Below are 22,877 nucleotides of genomic sequence, written 5' to 3' on the forward strand. Positions count from 1 at the left end.
TAGTAAATAAGCAATAGTTTTTGCATCTTATAAGATGCTTCATAAAATATAAAAGAATGGGAGAAGTTGAGTAAGCTGTTTGACTATAATTCCAACTGGAAAATGGTATCCAAGATGGTTGCTTGGGTAAACTGTAGTATGGTCTCCCCAACACACAGATCACATAAGGCTTCTAGAACTTAGAATGGAAGTCTTTTCCTTACAGGATGTATTTTCAACTGCATGTGGATTGTTATGATGAGTTTCCCAAAAGAACATATTAGAGCATTTCTCCTACAGTATTACTTCAATCTTTTTGCCTTAGGGACTCCTTTATTTCCAAGTACACTAGCTGATCTTAGAATAATTTTTCCTTACTATAACTCGATGAAGGGAAAAGACAAAAAAGAGATGAGAAATGAGGCAGAAGAATGCTTTGATATTATATGCCACTGATTTCCAAACAGGTGTTAAGAGTTGGTCAGAGTTCATAAGGATTTTGTTAGTGCTGTGCATGTGGTAGTCCAACTCATGCTACTCACCTCTCTCCTGACTTCATGGGAGAACGGCAATGAGAAATCCTTATCTAGCCCAAGGCTTTGTTTTTCAGAAGAAAACTATGAGACACTCAAGGAAGGAAGATAGATGGAAAGTCACTGGGCACTCAAGGAAGGAGAGTGAAGATGATTGGAAAACTGAAGAGTCTTTGCACTGGCAGACACCTTAGAGGTAACTTGGTCCTGCCCTCTTTGTACTGTAGGATTCCTTTTCACTGCATCTCTGAGAGATGGCCCTTCAGCCTCTGCCTAAACACCACAATAAATGAGATCTTACTTCTTTGAGTCTGCTTGCTCCAAGCCAGAAATCTGAGATATATCATAGATTTTCACATCAAATTAACTACTAAGCCTTATGTATTTTGCCTCTTAAATTTGTTTACTGCTCCCCCTCCCACTATCTTAGTTGAGGCCTTTCTCATCTCCCTACATGGTCCTGCCAAAGTATCCAACTACCAGATTTCAGGCTACCAAATACTTCACCTCTAATCCATCCTCTCGTGGTAGCCTGTAAAGTGGATGTTCTAAAACACAAATCTCATCAACATTATTCCTCTGCTTAAAACCTTTTGATGGGTTACTATCACAAAGAGCAAAAAAGTCTAAGGTTTTAGCTTGAAATGCATGATCTTGTCTAACTCTTCAGTTCATATTTTAGCAACACTAAATTGTTGTGGTATCCACAGGCACTGTGCTGTTTTGCATTTCCATGCTTTCACTCAGGTTGCTGCCTTGGGTTGGAATACTCTTTCTTCCCTCTGTCAACCAGATAAATCAGTTTAGGAATTATCTTCTGGAAGGCATCTTTTGACACCCTGTTGTGTATAATATAAAAAATATTCCATGTGTATATCACTGCATTTATAATACTGAAATCCTCCCGGTGAGTCCCTCAAGCAGGGACCATGTCACACCCTTAGCACATGGCACAGGACTCATGGTAGCAAGTGTTCAATATATATTCCTAGTAAACACCAGGACTTTTTTTGAGGTGAATTAAAAGTTATGGCTCCACACCCAGTGTTGTATGGAAGTGCTGAATCACTATGTTGTACACCTGAAACTTCTATTGTGCTGTATGTTAACTGGAATTAAAAAAAAACAACTTAAAAAAGAAAAAAAAGAAAATTTATGGCTCCCGTTGTCCAACTTTTGCTCCACGCAGCAATAAAAACCATCTCTAAAGAGAAATACAGCATTTGGATAGTGCCTAAAAAGGCAAAGTTTAAACACTATTTATATGACATTTTTTACTTACCTAAATTGCTGTAGGTTGCACTACAGGGATTCAGGTCGATAGTATCTGAAACGTCTTCTTTTTCCTCTTCCCTTTCCAGTTCAGGTAGAGGTACCGCTGCTGGGACGGAAGGGCAGCCTCCGTCATCTTGCCTCACAACAACAGATCTTGGATCCCACGGAGAAAAGTCCTCTGTCGCCTCCTGGGTCTTGGGACTGAAACAAATCAGACTGTGGTCACAGTGGCATTCAAAAGTCTTACTAAAATTTAGATTTATGGAAGACATTTACTTGCCCAAAATGGAAATAACTAGCCCCAGAGTCACAGCAATAAGGCCTAAAATACTTGTCTGAATACAGGGCAGTCCTTCGTATAGACTGATCCTTCTATTTATCTTGATTCATACATACTGAGAATCCAGTTTGGTAGAGGAGGTACAGTAAGCTCAGAAGGAAGCTTGAGAATAAGAAGGTAAGAAGTGAAACTTGTTTAGGCAAGAGGTGATGATGGTAGTGGTGGAGAAGGGTGAATGCTGAACTGGTCAAAGACAAAATACACACGTGCTTAGTAAAGTATTTAGCATACTTACTGTACTATAGTACTGTAATATCAAATAATTTACTATATAAACTTTATTTAGTATATAGTATTTACTACATGCTGAAGTATTTAGTAAAGGATCAGGAATAAAGTTGAGATTAGACTAAATAAGGAGGTTAAGCAATTGCTTTAGTAGGTAAACTGAGGCCAGGAAAGTCTTGTTGCCAGGAGGACAGAATCATTAACCTTTGCCTGCATGCATGCAGCAGGCAAAGTGAATGGAAATGAAAATTCTGCATTCTAGTTAATCTTATCTATTAAAATGAATATGAAAGATCCTGTTGGCCACATACCATAATGTGGCATCCATACTACTTTGTGCTTCCAATCTTGTTTCACTGCTGCCTGCTCATTTGCTTATAGCTATCTCCTCCAATCTTCCCCACATCCCATCCCGCCTGAACTGTCAATTCTGTTGCTGTAAGTACAAGGGGATGGAATGGTCATTAAATGTTGGCAGAGAAAACTAGCCTAGTTAGAAAATCTCATGGGCTAGCCAACAAAATAAATTCAAAATCAGGCATCTTTTAATGGTTTCTGAAAGTGTTCTTAGACTGTCACACACTCACCAACCCTCCTTCCTAGTTGTTTTCTGTTTTTGTTTATTTATTTGTTTATTTTTAAAGATTTTATTTATTTATTTGACAGAGAGAGAGCGAGCGAGAGCAGGAACACAAGCAGGGGGAGTGGGAGAGGGAGAAGCAGGCTTCCCGCTGAGCAGGGAGCCCGATGCGGGGCTCGATCCCAGGACCCTGGGATCACGACCTGAGCCGAAGGCAGACGCTTACTGACTGAGCCACCCAGGTGCCCCAGTTTTTTGTTTTTTTTTAAATGTGGGCAAAGAGAAAGAAGCAAACATCTTATACTATTACATGTTATTTCTGGATTTTCAATTGGCATGATGACATTTACAAGTTTCTTTAAAAGTGGTACTTTGTTTGATCATGTGTCATCAGAACATATATCACATGTGGATTTGAGGGTGTAGATCTGAAGAAGGAGTACCTTCTTATCAATCTTTCATTATAGAAATTATGCATGTGTCTGAACAGAAAAATAAGCCTTGAAGTCTGCTGGATATACAACCTCAAAAATACTCTTTCAAAGCTGGCAGAGCCAGAGGTCTCTCTATACTGGGAATGAGCAATGAGCTGGAGGTTCCTTTCTGGTATCTGGCTCTCGAGGACAGTGGTAAGGTGGAAAGGAACCACTCCACTAGCAGCCAATAGGGTGCTTTACGTAAAGGAGGCCTCACACAGTAAAGCATGCTGCCTCTTAATGGGCTGCCCTAGGTCGTCAACCTGAAAGAAGGGCTCCAAAACAAAACTGGTTTCTCACAATATGGAGCATTATAAAATCAAGGTAAGAAGGGGCCTTTACTTCCCTGCATTAGCAAAGACAAAGCAAAGTGACACTTCTGAGACCCTCTCAGACACCACTTAGTGTCAAGACTGTAGATCACTGAGTAGTTTATCAAAAAGCTTCAGAAGGAAATTGATCTTTATTGGGCAGAAGTTAATGTAAGGCATTTCTGATTTCAAAGTACAAGTATACATATAAATATATAAATATAAAGTGACATTCTCCTCTTATTTTAATATTTTAAAGAAACTTGTTAATTTGAGAGGTTTCCTAAAATGCTGTTTTTAAGCTCCTAACCTCTGCAAGCTTGCTCTTGCCTTTTCTCTTCCCCCAATCTCCTCATTATTACTAAAAGACAGCTTTCTTTTCCATTATCAAAAGGGATTGGTAAAGATTGGTTCAGAAACCATGACTACCCTCTCTTGTCTGTTTTCCTCCCAAGCAATGGGCTATTTACCATGAGCCTCAGCTATCGTGAAACCCATTGAAAGAGGTGCTGCTATTAAACCATGAGGAATTCCCTGAGCCTGCTCCCCACATACATGAAACACAGCTCTGTGCTCCTAAGGGCTTCTCAAAACAAAATACGGATGCTAAGAAGCAAGAAATGTTGAAGACTCACCCACTGTACTCACTCATACAATTCCCCATTAAATGATATTCTATAGGGCCTCCTTCGGTCTGTTAATCATGTTCTGAAGCTCTGATGTACCAGAGATCCCACTGAGCTCAGGAGGACTATAAGTTGGGTAAGATACAAGTTTCGAATTCTGCACCTTAATATCATCTACTGCACCTTGACCTTTACCTTAGGGGTTTGGTCTGGGAAATGTGCCAAACTACCTCTGGGAAGCAAAGTGAAAACTAGTTTTATTAACTCTTTCAGGATCAGGGCAGGACAACCTATATTCCACATAAAGATTAGTTTTCATAAGCACATTTTAAATAAGTACACTGGTATGTTTAAGTCACCAATTAAAATAGTCATCAACTATAAAGAATTATGGAAAGAGAGCTGATGAAAGTAAAATCACAAGGAATTGCAAATGGATGCTAGGATGTTTAATCAGCAGTGACAGCAGAGTCTAAAAGGAAGAATTTTTAAAGAAAAATTCATCAATGATATGTCACGTCTCGATGCTTGAGGGAGGAACAGCTCTTTGTATGATGAAAATGGTAAAAGAGAGATGGGAAAGGGAGAGGATTTGAGAGTTCAAGCTTAGATGTGGGAACATGCTATGGCTAAAAAATGAAAAAGAACTGACAACAGCATCGGAGAAGGTTGACTCAGTCACTATTATCAATAGACAAATTGTCTAGGAAGAAAGAAGGAAGTAAAATCTGACAATTTATCTAAGGCATATTAATTTTTTAAGGGAATATAATTTTTTTTTAAAGAGAGAGAAAGACAGCAAGAGAGGGAACACAAGCAGGGGGAGTGTGAGAGGGAGAAGTAGGCTTCCCGCAGAGCAGAGAGCCCGATGTGGGGCTCAATCCCAGGATCCCGGGATCGTGACCTGAGCCTAAGGCAGACACTTAACGACTGAGCCACCCAGGCGCCCTGGGAATATAATTTTTGACCTTTGATTTTTGGTGCCATATTTAGATATGAAATCAGAAAACCCTCCCAAATAATAAAATGACACTTTTCAAATACAGACTTTATCTCCTAACAAAGTGATTTACCACCAATATTTCATCGAGAAATGTTTAAGATAATGGAGAAAACACCAAAATGGGAATTTGAGAACCCAGCTCTGATTCCCTATTCTTTGATCATCTGTACAAACTAGAGGACAGCATCAGGAAGGAGATCATGAACAAAATGAAAATTTCCCCCTCATCTATGAGACAGAGGGTTAAAAAAAATCTTTAAAATGAAATTATAAGAAAGCTACTAGAATTTCCAATACACACTATCTTAGCCATCTTGAAATAACAAATATGACAAGGATAACTAGATTTTTTTCAGATAAGTACAATTTGATATTCATTGATATTCTCTTTTATAAACAGAACTGTTAACTGATAAATGGCCCACAAAAAAGACCTTATGGCTTCTATTTCTACTAGTTAAATTCATGTTGAAACAACCCCTAGTTCTATGGTGCTCTGTAGAATGTCTACAATAATTATGGCGTTGACATCTAGGTCCTTAATTATCAGATTGGGTCACACCCTGACTTAGCCTGCTATTTTCCTGGACCCTCAGCATTCACTCTGTTTTCATAATGGAAGACAACACAAGTTTGTGTGTACTTCAGACTCTTCAACTGACTTTTTCATTAATGACCAGTTTATAATTGAGATTCAGAATGTCTGACCCAACATTTAAAAAATCATGTCATAATCTCCATGAAGACATCTCATTTTCTGAACGTGGAGAATGAACTTAGGGTGTTCAAAAGAAACTGTAACATTGTTACAGATTTGTCTGTTATACAAAAAAATCCCTTGGTAAGGTGATCTCTCATCAGTCTGCAACATTCATACATAATTCAAATCTGCACAAGCAGTCTCCTGTGGGAAGCTTACTTGGCTTACCCAGGTGGTAGGATTAATCATTACACCATCAAATGAAAATGATCTTTTTTTTTTTTTCCTGGCAAATTCGTTCAAGACAGATTTTTGTAAAAATTCTGTTAAAAGTCTGAATGTACTTTTTAAAGAGGCAAATTAATTCTGCATTAGAGTCCTTTATGCATCCAAGTATTTCCACAATTTTTGTTCAACTTTATCTTCAAATTCAACCACCTCCACTCAGCTTCAGAAGGGACAGTAAATGAAGTTAAGCTTCTACAGAGGCCATCTGCTTCTTTGGGCAAATGGTATTCTAACTTCCCATTTGCCAGCTCTCTTTGGCAAACTTTTGTCTCTATTTGCCCAAGAAAGCCAATTAACAAATGTGTGATTTTTAAAACCTCTTTTTACCCCTAAAATTCAGATCAAAGCATATCAGAAACAGCATATCACAGTTCTGTTAACTGGTTTCAGAGCTGCTGATTTCTGGGGTTGCTGGGGATGATGGACTTTTGCAGAAATGGAATACACACCAACACATGAAGAGAGTTCAAAGTTATCAAATCCCACACCTTTAATCTATCAGAAGGAGGAAAAACTCTGTCTCTTTCTGTCCCTGTAACCCCTGCCAATCTGACATTTCATAATCCTATCTTAGTTTCCAGGTCATCAACTTGATTTTGCTACATTTTCCAATTACTGGCATTCTCAGGTAGAAAAGTGTTGTGTCCAATGATCACTATCTTAGTGTCTCCAATTTTCCACTAAGCCTTCTGTAGTCTTTCACTGAAAACTTCAAACTTCTTCTCCTGAACTGAGATTAACCTTTCACTGAGATCTGATGAGTTCTTCCTAATACGTCTAACAGAGGCTGGTCAAACAAAGGTAGCTCTTACTGGTGTGAATGAAGTGGCTAGGTCTTGGAATGGGAAAGACTGGCAGCCATGAGCAAGGTCTTGAATAGACTCTAATTTTCAGACACTGCATGGTTTCACTTTTTTTTTTTTTTAAACAGATGTGAATAGCAAATTAAAAGTGTCTTTAAGGCACCAGATTGCAAGACAGCAAAGTAGATAAAAACACAGGCCACTGTAAATCACTGTCATCTTCATAATACTAAGAAAAATTACAGTTTTAAAATCCTATGAAATATGAAGTCAGAATGGTATCTGTGCAAATTAACAGAGAAGATAAACTAATCTTGAAAAAGAGCAATAAAAGGCGGCTGCCTTTCTCAAAAACAGAGTTACAGAAGGAGCTTCTCATTACCAGTTAGGGCTTGGCTCACTTCCTAAGAATGGTGTGAGATATTGATGTATATTTCCTGGAAAAAGCAAGATATTAGAAGAAAAGACAGGTCTCTCCAAAAGGACTACCTAAGGGAGGATATAGGCCCTTGACTTTTTATGCATACTCAGAAGCACTGAAGAAGTGAGTCACTACACCTTTTCCATTTTCCTCTTACCTCCCTCCACTGCCTGTCTGCCCCTGGAGTTAGAGGAGGGAGAGGATTATGTATACTCAACTCTACAAAAACACTGCAGGCTCACAGAGGGGATGGGAGCCCAAACTGCTCAGAACCCACTCCTACTCGACACTGCACAAGCTGCATACTTTTCCACTTAATTCACAAAAACTCTTCAGGAGGTTGAGGCAGTTGCTTTCGTTTTGCAGATGGGGAAATTGAGATCGAACGAAGTGAATGAGTTGCCTAGGATTACGAGGGTAATTTGGTAGTAGAGTCTGCATCTGAACTGGATCGTATCCGAACTAACATCCACCACACTGGCACCATAAGGCAAGCTTGGTATATTGTAAAGACTCAGCAATAAATGCTCGATTGTGAAGATGAAGAAGTAGAGTGCTCTGAAAAGAATATAGCTATTATTAAAATTATTAAAGGATATTAATGATTACAAATACAGTGTTCTACTTTTGAAAAATTCTAAACAAATTATTTACATTGCAAAAGGATTTCTTTAAATAGGAGCTGTTTTAGTACAGAAGGACTGCGTTTAGAGATACACCACCCCCACTGCCTCTACATTTGCTGAGTGCTCGGTACTGTACTTAAATATCTAGCTCCTAACAATACCACTACAAGTAAGGCTCGTTATTCCTATCATAGGAAATCAGAACAGCAGCCAAAACTTACATAGTACTTACCGTGTGCCTGTTCCAAGCCACGAGTCTCAAAAGTGGCGCTACTGACATTTTGGGCCAGATAATACTTTGCTGTTAAGGGGGTGTCCTGTCTATAGCAGGGTCACACTAGCATCTTTTGCCTCTACCCAGGTATTGGAACCACTCTCTCCTTCCCTAGTCATGATGACCAAATAGTCTGCAAACATTGGCAATGCCCAGGAGTGCCCCCCCCCCACCCGCACAAAATCTACCCCCTTCTAACCTTTAACATAAATTCTTTTGAATCTCACAATAATGCCCTAGGCAGATTATTATCTCTGTTTTACAAAGGAAGAGATTAGAGTCCAGAGAGGTTAAGTCATTTGCCTCAGGTAACACAGCTGCTAACTGGTGGAGTTGAGATTAAAACCCTGCAGTTCAGCTCCAGGGTCTGTGTTCTAAAAAGATACACTATTCTGCCTCAGGTTATAGATGAGGTAACCTGAAGCAGAGCTTGTCCAAGATGACAGAGCTAATAAGTGGTGAAAGTAGGATTCAAATCCAGGTCTGAGTGACTTCAAAGTCAATGTTCTAAAATATTATGCCAATTGTTATACGGCTGTAATGTGCCTAAGAATTACCTTGGGAACTTGCTAAAGATGCAGATTTGCGGCTCCCACCTCCAGGGACTGATTTAACAGCTCTGGGGGATGGCCCAGGAATCTGAATTTATACAAACACCCCAGGAGATTCTGACACAGTTGGTCCTAGGGCCACACTCTGAGAAACTATTTTTACTGCTGCGCCACAGAACAGGGCAGTAAGTATAAAAAGAATCAGGGTGTAAAAAGTAAGAAAATTTTAAGTCAGGAATATCGCTGAGAAGTGATATAGCTCAGAAGTGATATAGCTCAGAAGTGATATAAAGGGAAATAAAATAATTTAGGTAGTCACAGATGAGAGATTCATAATGGGCTATTAAAAAAGGGGAGAGGCTGTTTTGGAACCAATCCTTACCTTCTGAGGCTTATTCTTAGAATACAGTTATACAAACTCACAAAATGTTTGAAAACAAGGATTTGATTTAGTATGACATTTACAATTTTTATTTGAAGCCCTGGCTGGATAAAGTCACCTCTGAAAATAAGAAGCAGCATCTGTGACAGCAGCAACAGGTCGAGTCTCCCGACATGTTGCACGACCTCAATTCCCTTATCAACAGAGGACAGAGACGAGCACTAAGGGCAGACACCTCTGACTGAGAAAGCTGCTACAAGAAGAGGGACCTTGGACCTGTACCTTCTACTCACTGGGCCAGGGTTCTCTTCCTAAAATCCCTATTTTGTTCTGCTGTTCCTCTGTTCCACATCCTTGTGACCTGTCAAGGTCAGGTCTGAACTACCTGCAGGTCTTCAGGGCCTTTCACAAAAAGGCTGCAATGTATGTTTCCATCCTTATTCCAAAATTTCCAACACACAATCCTTTAGCTCCACACAAACCAATATATTTCTACATTGTAACTTCCTGTCCCTTGGACACACCATATTTTCCATCTTTACTGAATCTACTTTCCCTACCTAGAGTTGCCTCCCTTCTTCTCTCCATCTATTTCAAACTCAGCCAGTCATTAAAGACTACTCAGACCTCACGCTGCCCAAGACATCTTTTTTTTTTTTAATTTAATTTTATTTTATTTATCTGAGAGAGAATGGGAGACAGAGAGCATGAGAGGGGGAGGATCAGAGGGAGAAGCAGACTCCCCGCTGAGCAGGGAGTCCGATGCGGGACTCGATCCTGGGACTCCAGGATCATGACCTGAGCCGAAGGCAGTTGCTTAACCAACTGAGCCACCCAGGCGCCCCTGCCCAAGACATCTTTGTGTCTGCAGGGACTCTTCCTTCTCTGAACACCCATAACAGGTGTTCCGGATGAACATTTGCTCCCCCCCCGATTCATATGTTGAAGCCCTAAACCCCAGTGGCTATATTTGGAGATGGGGCTCTAAGGAAATAATTAAGATTAAATGAAGTAACTATCTTTTTTTTTTTTTTAACATATAATAGGAAGGGAAAATGAAGAGGGGCAAATCGGAGGGGGAGACAAACCATGAGAGACTATGGACTCTGAGAAACAAACTGAGGATTTTAGGGGTGGGGTGGGGGGGTGGGTTAGCCCAGTGATGAGTATTAAAGAGGGCATGTACTGAATGGAGCATTGGGTGTTACATGCAAACAATGAATCATGAAACACTACATCAAAAAAACTAATGATGTAATGTATGGTGACTAACATAACATAATAATAAAAAAAAAAGATTAAATGAGGTGATAAGGGTGGGACCCTGTCAGGTAGGATAGGTGTACTCAAAACAAAAAGTACCAGAGAGCTTGGTCTGTCTCTCCCTCTCTGCACACAATTCACTGAGGAAAGTGAGGACATAGCGAGAAGGTGGTCATTCTGCAAGCCAGGAAGAGAGCCCTCACCAGAAATCAATTCAACTGGAACCTTGACCTTGGACTTCTGGCCTCTAGAACTGTGAGCAAATCTATTTTTGTTGTTTAAGTCACCCAGTCTGTGGTCTTTTATTTATGGTAGCCCGAGCAGACTAATACAAAGGGACTGAGAATTACAGCAAACACTCAGTAAATAGGTGTTATCAAATCAGGGGGGATTTAGACAGCAAGGCACTAGAGGACATCACTGAGGAGCTGTATCTGCACTCCTCCCAGTAAAATTTCGGTCTGTACCACCATGGAGAACGGGATCAGGACAGGTTCCAATGAGGAGCAGGACATCTCCCTGATGCAGAGTGGAGCTTCATCCCTGTGCCAGCAGCACAGAAAGGCCAAAGACTGATTCCTGAGGCTCTTCTACTACATGAGAACTAGGACTGGGGGTGGGGGGCTGATCAGTGCACACTGTTGTCATCATGTTTTTTTTGGCAAGCCTTTCTCCCTGCTATTGATAAATCACCGTTACAGAGGCACCATATGAGAACAAACTGCTTGTCCTGGAATTAAACCTTTAAATATTACCTGATAACTCCAACCAATACTCTACTACAGTTATGTTAAAGAATCACTGGCTGAACCAGTGGCCTAGAGGTGTGGATACAGGCCTGGAAATTAGAAACTCAAATTTCATTTCAGCACTGCCACCACTGCTACTCTGCCCCTGCCTCCCATCATTCATCTATAAAATGAGTATAGTGACATTTACAGGAGTATGGATTAATTAGGAAATTCATGTAAAGTGCTTTTAAGAGAGTGAACAACTATGTTCAACTATGCCCATGTCGAGTACTTTGAGACTGCTCGACAGCTCAATGAATCAGTACATATCCCTTCCTGTTCACAGACTCACCTTCTTGCACTGAGGCTGACTTTATAAAAGACATGGCAGACACCAACAGACTCAACAATCACCACCAAGAGTGAAAAACAAAACAAAACAAAAACCACTTAGGGGCCAAACACCTCTGAAGTCAGAGTCTGGCTCTGCTACCTACTTGCATAGCAGCCCTGGGAATGTTGATTGAGCCTCTGCTTCTCAAGATCCTATAAAATAGGAAGGATGCACTGTCATAGATGTTGGGACAACTGAGATAATGTGAGTTAAAGTGTTTTAAGAATTATACAGTAAGATAGTGGTGTTTAACTTCAGATTCCTTAGGTGAACAAGGAAACAAAACTGACCCAATAAGTGGGGGAAGTCTCAGTTGGATTCTTCACTTTGGAATATATTCATTATGAGATTCTAAGTAAGTAGTTTACCTCTCTGGAGTTTTATCACCTTCCAGAAGGGAAAGGAATATAAAGCCATCTGAAGACCATCCCATCATGGTACACATAAATGTAACCATTCTGCATCATTCTGTGATTAGGACCAAGTAAGATATTTATCAGTTCTCATAAAACAGGATTATTTAGAATTTCAACAGTAGGGGCTTTATGAACTCATCTAACTTTAGGAAAAATATGTCAGCAAATATAGATGTGATCTTTATAAATGCTTATAGTCCAGAAATTTCTTTAGAACAAGGAATATGTGATCAGGAGAGCAAGCAGCTACTTTCAGCTTCTGACTCCAATTTTTTTTCTTTATGAGAAATAGGAATTTGATCTTCAGAGGCCAGTCTGGTCCTTAGCATGAAAAGATGACTTTGATAGGATTCTCTTAGCAAAGAGTAGAGATAACGCAAATTAAGATATAACTGGAGCATAAGCATTAAAAAAATTCAAGTTTCTAACTGAACTTTACAGAGAGAAGGACATTACATTTTACCACAGTCTAAAAAGTGCTGTCTTTTTTTCCATACTAGATGTGCATATATACATGAATATAAAGAGACTCAGACTCTGGGTACTTCAGTGAGTTGCAAACCTGTGTAGTGTTTGGCTAGAATGAATACCAGCCACTAGCATGCCTGACAACCACAGACAAATCAGATATTATAGCTTAGTCCAGAGACTTGGCCAACTTTTTCTGTGAACAGTCAGTAATAAATATTTTAGGCTTTACAGACATATGGTGTCTGTTGCACCTAACTTGGCTGTTCTAGTGCAAAAGTAGCTGAGTGTGGTTGTTTTCCAATAAAACTTCATTTAGAGAAACAGGTGACAGGTTGGATTGGCCTATAGGCCATAGTTCTCCAACTTTTGGTCTATACTCTTGAGCCTTGGAGTGGATTAGAAGGCTCCTAGGATTGACTCCTAGATTATTGAAGAATATACCTTAGTTCTAAGGACTCTAAGATCAAAAAGATATTGGAAGGATAAAGGGAAGGCTTATACAGATGAATGGCATTCCTAAGGGAGCAAAGGAGTGCCAAATCTTAACTGCCTGTCCAAAACAGAAGTTGGCGGAAGTTTGGGCAGAATCCCAGTAGGGTGAGGCATAGCTGAATTCCTGAGATGTTTCTGGGAGTCCTAGAAAAACCAGACTTACATGATATACAGAAACACATGCTGGGGGTCTTTGCTAATTAGGAACATGATGTTCCAGGGCTGATGAAGCTAGAGACGTTTGCCAAAAGCTAGAAAGGGCTGCCAAAAGGTGTGCTATTCAGTGGGCAAATGAGATCTTTAACTTTGGCTGGGAGTATTATAGTTATTTTGGATGAGTTATAGTTATTTTCTTAGACATTGCCTAAGGTTTTCTAACTGATTAGAAAAAACTTTTTGAACTAAATTTTTAAGGACATGTGATTGGCAATAGATACTAGCTACCAATTATAAAATAAAGGTGATTTTAGTCAACAATAAATCTACCACACTGTTTATTGAAAAGACTACTAAAAGGACATACTTCAAGAAGAAGGAAATTGAATCCAGAAGGGAGGAGTGAAATGAAAAAAAAAAAAAGAAAAATGACAAACATGTGAATAAATCTAAAATAAAAAAGGATGATGTAACTGGGAGTGACTGAGAGTAGGGGGAAGTTTCTTATGACTGGGCAGTCAGTGAAGAATCTTTTGAGGAAGTGACATTTAAATTGATAGCTGAACGGGGCCCCTGGGAGGCTCAGTTGGTTAACTGTCTGACTCTTGATTTCAGCTCAGGTCATGTTCTCAGGGTCGTGAGATCGAGCCCCACATCCGACTCCATGCTGGGCAGGGAGCCTGCTTGGGATTCTCTCTCTCCCTCTTCCTCTGCCCCCCATCTCCCACTCTCTCTCTTAAATAAATAAATAGATAAATAGATAGCTGAATGACAAGAAGCCTGCCATACAAAGATCTGAAGAAAGCATTCCAGAGAGAGAATAGCTGATAAAAAAAGGGGTTATGTTTGGCATATTTGAAGAGCAGAAAGAAAGAAAACTGTATTGTGAGAAGCTCATGAACAAGGGGATGAGTAGGAGATAGATTAAACAGGTAGGCAAAGGTCATATTATGTACGGACTTCCTTCACTGTGTTGACACCTTGAGATTTGATTTGAAAAAGTGTACTTGGCTATTCTAGAGAAATTAGATTAGAAGGGGCAAGAGATTAAAGCAGGGAGATCAATTAGGAAAATAATTTTCCTAAATGGAAAAAGGAAAATCAGGTGAGATGATGGTAGCTTGGACCAGGGTGGTAGAAGCAGATATGGAAAGAAGTAAACAGATTTGGGATATATTCTAGAGGTTGAGTTAATAAGACTTGCTGATATTTTGGATAAGGGGGTAAGGATAAAAGAAAGACCAAGGATGACTCCTACTTTTCTGGAATGAGCAACTGGATAGATGGTGGGACGATTTACCAAGAAGGTAAGACTTGGGATGGAATAGATTTGTAGGGAAAAATCAAGAGTTCTGTTTTGGACATGTTTCATTTGAGATGTCCATTTGATGTTCAAGTGGAAATACCAAATGGGTAAGTATGTGAATTGTGGGGGAAGTCAGGGATGGAGTCATCAGAATATATATCTAGTATTTAAAATCTTTTTTTTTTTTTAAGATTTTATTTATTTATTTGACAGAGAGAGAGAGAGCACACAGGCTGGGGGAGTGGTGGGCAGAGGGAGAGGGAGGAATAGGCTCCCTCTGGAGTAGTGAGCCCAATGCGGGGCTCAATTCCAGGACCCTGGGATCATGACTTGAACCAAAGGCAGATGCTTAACTGACTGAGCCACCCAAGAGCCCCTAGTATTTAAAATCTTGATACCAGATGCTGTTTAGCCAGGAGTTAGCCATTAAAGTTTAAAGAACCATTTCTGGTATATGGTCATGATAGGGAAAAAAAAAACAAAACAACACTTTTTGGAGATACTTACTGAAACATTTACAGATGAAATGTCTGGGATTTGCTTCAAAATAACGGGGGGAAAGAAATAAGGGTATAGATGAATCAAAGACTGGCCATAACCTGATAATTGTTGAAGTGTGGTTTTGGCGTAAATGGTGGTTCATTTTACTAATTTATCTACTTTTGTATATGTTTAAAACTTTATTTCACAAAAACTTTAAAATGAAAATAAATAAAAGGACCCATTTTAAAATGGTAGCCATTGAAAGGTAGTCCTATAGTACTGATGTCATGGTCAACATTATAAACAAGGCACTCAGAAAGAAAGGAAGCCAGAATAACTGGGGTTCAAGAGTAAGAGGGTAAATAAGATTAAACAGGTGACAAAGGTCACATATATAGGACTTTCTGCAGTGTGGGGATATGACTGGATTTATGTTTAAGAAAGAACACTTGGCTGTTCTAAAAACAGACTACAGGGGTAAGACATAGAGCAAGGATTATCTTAAATTCTGGTGCCCTAAATGGAATTTATAAAGAGGTCAACCCTATTGCTAGATACTGTGCTAGATGCTTTACAGATATCAATTTAGTCCTCACAGTAGCTCTGTAAGGTAGGTATTATTATCATTATCATACAAGTTGGGAAGCTTCAGCTTAGAGAGGTTAAGTCAAAAGTCACACAACTACCAGTGGTATAGATGGAATTCAAATCTTAGTCTGACTCCAGTGCTTTTCTCACTATGTGATATTATTCCCCATGCTATGGACACCAAAGAGTTGCAGAGATGGTAGGTAGGCTAGTGCTTCTAAAAATAATAGTGGAGGAATTCTCACCTGATCATAGACCAGAATAACCACTAAATTAACTTCTCTTGACCCACACTAGTCAGACGGAAATGATGCCTATGGATATATTCCTGAGTCAAAATTTGACTAGTATCCCTGTCACCAGTATTTCCACTTTCCAGCCCATTTTCAACAGTACTTCCAATAGAGAGTTTATTAAAAAAAAAAAAAAAAAGTTGGGGCACCTGGCTGGCTCAGTTGGCGGAGCATGCAACTCTTGATCTTGGGGTTGTGAGTTCAAGCCCCATGTTGGGTAGAGAGATTACTTAAAAAATAAAACCTTAAAAATTAAAAATAAATAAAAATTTTTAAAAAGTCACACACGAGGGGTGCCTGGGTGGCTCAGTCAGTTAAGTGTCTGCCTTCGGCTCAGGTCATGATCCCAGGGTCCTGGGATCCAGCCCTGCATCGGGCTTTCTACTCAGTGGGGAGTTTGCTTCTCCCTCTCCCTCTGCTGCTCCCCCTGCTTGTGCTCTCTCTCTGTCAAATAAAGAAAATCTTAAAAAAAAAAAAGTCACACACTTTCCCCCTTAAAATTGGTTTCTGCCCCAAAATCTAAAGATAAGGGCCAAATATTTCAACATATCGTGCAAGCCTTTTCATAGTTTGTCTCAGCACTTTTCAAACTTTTTGTTCTCAGGATTCTTTTACACTTAAAAATTATTGAGAAGTGCAAGGGCTCTTGTTTATGGGAATTCTACCTACTGATATTATATTAGAAATTAAAAATGAGAACATTTAAAAATATAGTTCATTTAAAAATAATAAACCCTTTAAAAATAGTAACCTAAATAACATTATTTTCAAATCTCTTTAATATCTGGCTTAACAGAAGACAGATGAATTCTCATATGTGCTTCTGCATTCAATCGGCTGTGATATGCTGCTTTGGTTAAACTACAGTTGACTCTTGAACAATGCAGGGGTTAGAGGTGCTGCCCCTCACGCAGTCAAAAACCTGTGTATAAATCTGACTCCCCCAAAACTTATTACTAGTAGCCTACTATTAAGCAGAAGTATTACTTATAGCCAATTAACACATATATGTTTTTAAAGATTTATTTATTTGAGAGAGAGCACGAGTGCAAGCAAGCACAGGCAGGAGGGGCAGAGGGAGAGGGAGAGAGAATCTGAAGCAGACTCCACGCTGATTGTGGAGCCTGATGAGGAGCCTGATCTTATGACCCTGAGATTATGACCTGACCTGAAACCAAGAGTTATTAAGAAAATCGTAAGGAAGAGGAAATACATTTACAGTACTGTACAGTATTTATTAAAAAACCCATATATAAGTAGACCCATGCAATTCAAACCTGTGTTGTTCAAGGGTCAACTATATATTAAAAAAAACTGATCTCATTCATATATATAGGTGGGAAAGGAAAAAGTATATTAGTAGACTTTTAGATAATTGTGGATATTCTTCTTGGTACTATAACAGAACTTGATAAGTGGAAGTCTCTTAAAGGTTACTTGCAATGTGGAATTTGAAACCGTATCAATAAACATTTTGGACTCAGTTGCATTAAAATCTATCCGTCCAACTTGCAGTTTCAATGGATCTTTTACTTATGTATAATTTTGTAATATTGTGCATTGGGTCATTTGGAAATTACCAGTTCACTGAGTTATGCAGATCTTCCAAATGTTGACACATTATATATTTAAAAATCTTTTTATGCAAATACCACCACTACCAAACTCATCAGAAAAATCTCTAAGTATTAGAAAGCTGTCAAGGTCATGGTAGCAGATATAAGTTTTCAAAAATTCTTTTTATTTGAAGGCCTGAACTTTTTATCATTGACTACAAATACTGTCAGTTGTTTTCCTTGAAGTAATAGGCTTACAATGTTCATTCTTAAGAAAGTATCTTCCAAGCACTCAAGTCTGAATAGCCACAGTGGATTTGCCACTTGTTCTTTCAAGGTAGTCCATGAAAAAGGTGGCTAGGGGACACCCGGGTGGCTCAGTCAGGTCAGCATCTGCCTTTGGCTCAGGTCATCATCCCAGGGTCCTGGGATTGAGTCCCACATTGGGCTCCCTGCTCAGAGGGGAGGTGGCTTCTCCCTCTGCCTGCCACTCCCTCTGCTTGTGCTTTTTCTCTCTCTGACAAATAAGTAAAATCTTAAAAAAGAAAAAGAAAGAAAAAGAAAAAGGTGGCTAGTTCAGCTTTGTAACTCAAACTATTTTTCCTTGCAATAACCACCATACTTTGGTATGCAACAGAAATAATCTATGCATACTTCCCATTTCATCACATGGAATTTTTAAACGGACACAGTCTCAACGGCTGACGTTTAATAAAATTTACTACTTCACCAAGGACATGCTTAAGTGAAACTTTTTTTTTTTCAACTATTTGTACACTATTATGCCATGGCTTTGACTTGTGTTAAGGTATAAGTAGTTTTGCCTACTATTGTTTTTGTACCATCAGTGCAAATGTCAATGCAGTGAAAAGAATAATGTCTTATTATGAAAACAGTGACTTCTGCATGATCACTATTTGACCTTGCCTTGACCACATTTGAAGAACCACGGGTCTATTCATTATCCTTTTCCAGCAACCTGTCTGGATTCTGTTTGCTATCATCTTCTCTGTGACTCTGCATATATTGTTCCTTTAGCCTACAATATCTTTCCCAAGCAGCGGGAAAAATCCTATCTGTCTTTTAAGATCTGGTTTGTATTTCATTTCTGAGAAGTCTCTTTTAAGCTGATCTAATCATTGTCTTTTATGCTTCTGTACCACTACCCACATACATTGTTTTAGCATTTATTACATGGAAGGCAGAGGGGCTACTGACATCTTAAAGCACCCAACCTGTGCCAGACCCTGTGCGAAGTCTCTTACATATTCTCCCTTTATATCCTCAAACTAACTCCATGTGATAAGTGTCATTACAATCACTGTCCACTGAAGGACCGGACAAATAGCCGAAGTGAAGTCAAACCTAAACCTGTTATTTCAGCAGCATGATGATCTTTCCCCCATCTGTCCCTATGGCCCATATACGGCACAGTTAAGATACTCATTTTTGTCACCTGAAGAGTCAAATAAATGAATTTAATAACAATCTAATCTCGGGGCACCTGAGTAGCTCAGTCATTAAGCGTCTGCCTTTGGCTCAGGTCACGATCCTAGGGTCCTGGGATCAAGCCCCGCGTTGGGCTCCCTGCTCCGCGGGAAGCCTGCTTCTCCCTCTCCCACTCCCCCTGCTTCTCCCTCTCCCACTCTCCCTGCTTCTCCCTCTCCCACTCTCCCTGCTTCTCCCTCTCCCACTCCCCCTGCTTGTGTTCCCTCTCTCGCTGTGTCTCTCTCTGTGCAAAAAAAAAAAAAAAAAACCTTAAAAAAACAACAACAATCTAATCCCATAATAAAAGTCTCTACAAAGTCCCTTATCTTTTAGGGTCTGGCCTTCAGTTGAGTATTTTTCAATTCTTATAGTTTGGATTTGGAATCTTCATTACTTATTGAAAAACTTGAATTTTCATTTCTTCCAGCAGTGCGTTCCCAGCCGTGGGATGGTAATTTAATGATTACACTGCCATCAAGCTGGAAACACAAATGTTGACATTTGACAGTAACATTTTTCCCTTTCAAAGCTGCTTCAAGTAAATATCAATGGTGTATCCAAGTAAATTAAGTAATTATTGAAAAAGCAAATGATGTATATTTTTTAATGAGTATCATGTTTATTTTAAAACTTTCCAAAAAGTTAAAAAAAAAACTATTTAAAACCTCTTTTTCCTTTTCCAGTCGGGCGCTGAGTGGTTTTTCGGATCATGTCTGGTGGCTCCGCGGATTATAACAGAGAACATGGAGGCCCAGAGGGAATGGACCCTGATGGTGTCATCGAGAGCAACTGGAATGAGATTGTTGATAACTCTGATGATATGAATTTAAAGGAGTCTCTTCTTCGGGGCATCTATGCTTATGGTTTTAAGAAGCCTTCAGCTATTCAACAGAGAGCTATTATTCCTTGTATTAAAGATCCAAAAGGTAATTCTGGCACTTGGAGACTATATGGGAGCAACTTGTCATGCCTGCATTGGTGGAACCAATGTTCGGAATGAAATGCAAAAACTGTAGGCTGAAGCACCACACATTGTTGTTGGTACACCAGGGAGAGTATTTGATATGTTAAACAGAAGATACCTTTCTCCAAAATGGATCAAAATGTTTGTTTTGGATGAAGCAGATGAAATGTTGAGCTGAGGGCTTAAGGATCAAATCTATGAGATTTTCCAAAAATTAAATACAAGTATTCAGGTTGTGTTGCTTTCTGCCACAATGCCAACTGATGTGTTGGAAGTGACCAAAAAATTCATGAGAGATCCAATTCGAATTCTGGTGAAAAAGGAAGAATTGACCCTTGAAGGAATCAAACAGTTTTATATTAATGTTGAAAGAGAGGAATGGAAGTTGGATACACTTTGTGACTTGTACGAGACACTGACGGTTACTCAGGCTGTTATTTTTCTCAATACAAGGCGCAAGGTGGACTGGCTCACTGAGAAAATGCATGCCAGGGACTTCACAGTTTCTGCTCTGCATGGTGACATGGACCAGAAGGAAAGAGATGTTATCATGAGGGAATTCCGATCAGGGTCAAGCCGTGTTTTGATCACTACTGACTTGTTGGCTCGTGGGACTGATGTGCAACAAGTGTCATTGGTTATAAACTATGATCTACCTACCAATCGTGAAAACTATATTCACAGAATCGGCAGAGGGGGTCGATTTGGGAGGAAAGGTGTGGCTATAAACTTTGTTACTGAAGAAGACAAGAGGATTCTTCGTGACATTGAGACTTTCTACAATACTACAGTGGAGAAAATGCCAATGAATGTGGCTGACCTTATTTAATTCCTGGGATGAGATAGTTTTGAATGCAGTGCTTGCTGTTGCTGAATAGGCGATCACAATGTGCATTGTGCTTCTTTCTTTGGGAATATTTGAATCTTCTCTCAATGCTCATAACGGATCAGAAATACAGATTTTGATAGCAAAGCGACTTTAGTCGTGAGCTCTTGTGAGGAAAGGCATTGGCTTTATCCTCTTTAGAGTTAGACTGTTGGGGTTGGGTATAAAAGATGGGGTCTGTAAAATCTTTCTTTCTTAGAAATTTATTTCCTAGTTCTGTAGAAATGGTTGTATTAGATGTTCTCTATCATTTAATAATATACTTGTGGACCAAAAATATAAGTGCTGTATAAAATCAGCCAATTATGTTAAACTAGCATATCTGCCTTTATTGTGTTTGTCATTAGCCTGAATAGAAAGGCCTTTAAAATTGATTTTTTTTTTTAAGAAAGCATTTGAATGCATTTTGTTTGGTATTGTATTTATTCAATAAAGTATTTAATTAGTGCTAAGTGTGAACTGGACCCTGTTGCTAAGCCCCAGCAAGCAATCATATCCTAGGTAGGGTTAAATCCCCAGTAAAATTGCCATATTGCACATGTCTTAATGAAGTTTGAATGTTAAATAAATTGTATATTCACTTTAAAAAAAAAACAAAACTCTTTTTCTCCTCAGTCTGAGACAATTATGAAATGTGACAATTCTAGTGTGTCTTAAGAAAAGCTTAATACCTCAAAAATGCTTAACTTAGACTACAGCACATTAGCTTTAGATCCTGAATGGTGGTGAGATCAGTGGCTCCCCAAGTGTAGCCCCAGGGCCAGCAGCCGCAGCACCACCTGGGGGCTTGTTAGAAGTGCAAACTACCAGGGCCCACACCACCTCAGACCACCACATCAAAAACTTTGGGGGTGGGGCCCAGCAATCTGCTTTAACAGCCCTCAAGTTACTATGATGCATGGTTAAATCTGAAACCAATGGGACAAACCACTGCATTGTTTGGATTTGTTTTAAAGATTTACTTATTTGAAAGAGAGAAAGAGAGCACACATGGGGGGCGGGTAGGAATAGAGGTAGAGGGGGAAGGGAAGCAGACTCCCCACTGAGAGTGGAGCCCACCTTGGGGTTAATCTCAGGATCTGAGATCATGACCTGAGCCAAAACCAAGAGGTGGGAGCTTAACTGACTGAGCTATCCAGGTACCCCTCGTGGAGTTACTTATTAAGAACTGATGAATTTTGGAAGATATGACTGGCTCATGTACAAGCAAATCTGTGAAAATATAAGCTGTATAGTTAAGGGGTCTGCCATGCCGTGGCATGCAGCCAAAGTAGAGAATCTCATTTTTTTTTTTTTTAAAGATTTTATTTATTTATTTGAGAGAGAGAATGAGAGACAGAGAGCATGAGAGGGAGGAGGGTCAGAGGGAGAAGCAGACTCCCTGCCGAGCAGGGAGCCCGATGCGGGACTCGACCCCAGGACTCCAGGATCATGACCTGAGCCGAAGGCAGTCGCTCAACCAACTGAGCCACCCAGGCGCCCCGAGAATCTCATTCTACAGAAGAGGCCAAATCATTGCTTGGCTCTTCCTTCCAGGATGCGGGTAAACACACCACAGCCATACTTAATGAGGAGTGAAGCCATTTATTGATCTGCAAAAACTATCTGACATAAGTAACTCCAACCATGTGCAGCTTAAATTGCTTTTTTCCTAAATAAAACAGTAACCTGCAATACATGTGTTTTATTACTGCTAGAGTCTGATATTCTATCATCCACTTTCAACTGCCAATGACAAGACTATTCTTTCCAGGAATATATCACCACTATTCTACTTGCTCTGCTATTATTTGGATTTAAGGAAAACAGGAACTTGCTAACATTTTGACAACTATTTCAGGGTTATGTAAAAAGCTTATTTTCGTAAAGAATATATATATAAAACTTAACATTTTGCTAGAAAAAGTGAAGGCGTTAAGTGTTCACTTAATTTTTATTTATACTGTTCTAACAGAAAGCTGGTGAGAGGATCTGCCCTATCATAAGAGTTTGCT

At 39.5% G+C, this 22,877-nt stretch overlaps 1 protein-coding gene and 1 pseudogene across 51 annotated transcripts in view; one reads left to right on the plus strand and one right to left on the minus strand.

The window, feature by feature from the left end:
• Window positions 1-22,877, minus strand: part of PEAK1 (pseudopodium enriched atypical kinase 1) — a 320,078-nt gene that overhangs the window by 49,436 nt on the left and 247,765 nt on the right. For all 50 annotated transcript variants that reach the window (XM_064570115.1, XM_064570113.1, XM_064570116.1 and 47 more), the window contains one exon: window positions 1,795-1,988. In XM_064570115.1, the coding sequence (XP_064426185.1) occupies window positions 1,795-1,988 (194 nt within the window). The remainder of the gene's footprint in view (window positions 1-1,794; window positions 1,989-22,877) is intronic.
• On the plus strand, window positions 19,716-21,482 carry LOC123861991 (eukaryotic initiation factor 4A-II-like; annotated as a pseudogene). Its single transcript, XR_006795167.2, has one exon. The product of XR_006795167.2 is annotated as a eukaryotic initiation factor 4A-II-like (transcript).

The sequence above is a fragment of the Mirounga angustirostris genome, unplaced genomic scaffold (genome assembly GCF_029215605.1).
Source record: "Mirounga angustirostris isolate CCGP_5_RB_7025 unplaced genomic scaffold, mMirAng1.0.hap1 SCAF_9, whole genome shotgun sequence".
Classification (NCBI taxonomy): domain Eukaryota; kingdom Metazoa; phylum Chordata; class Mammalia; order Carnivora; family Phocidae; genus Mirounga; species Mirounga angustirostris.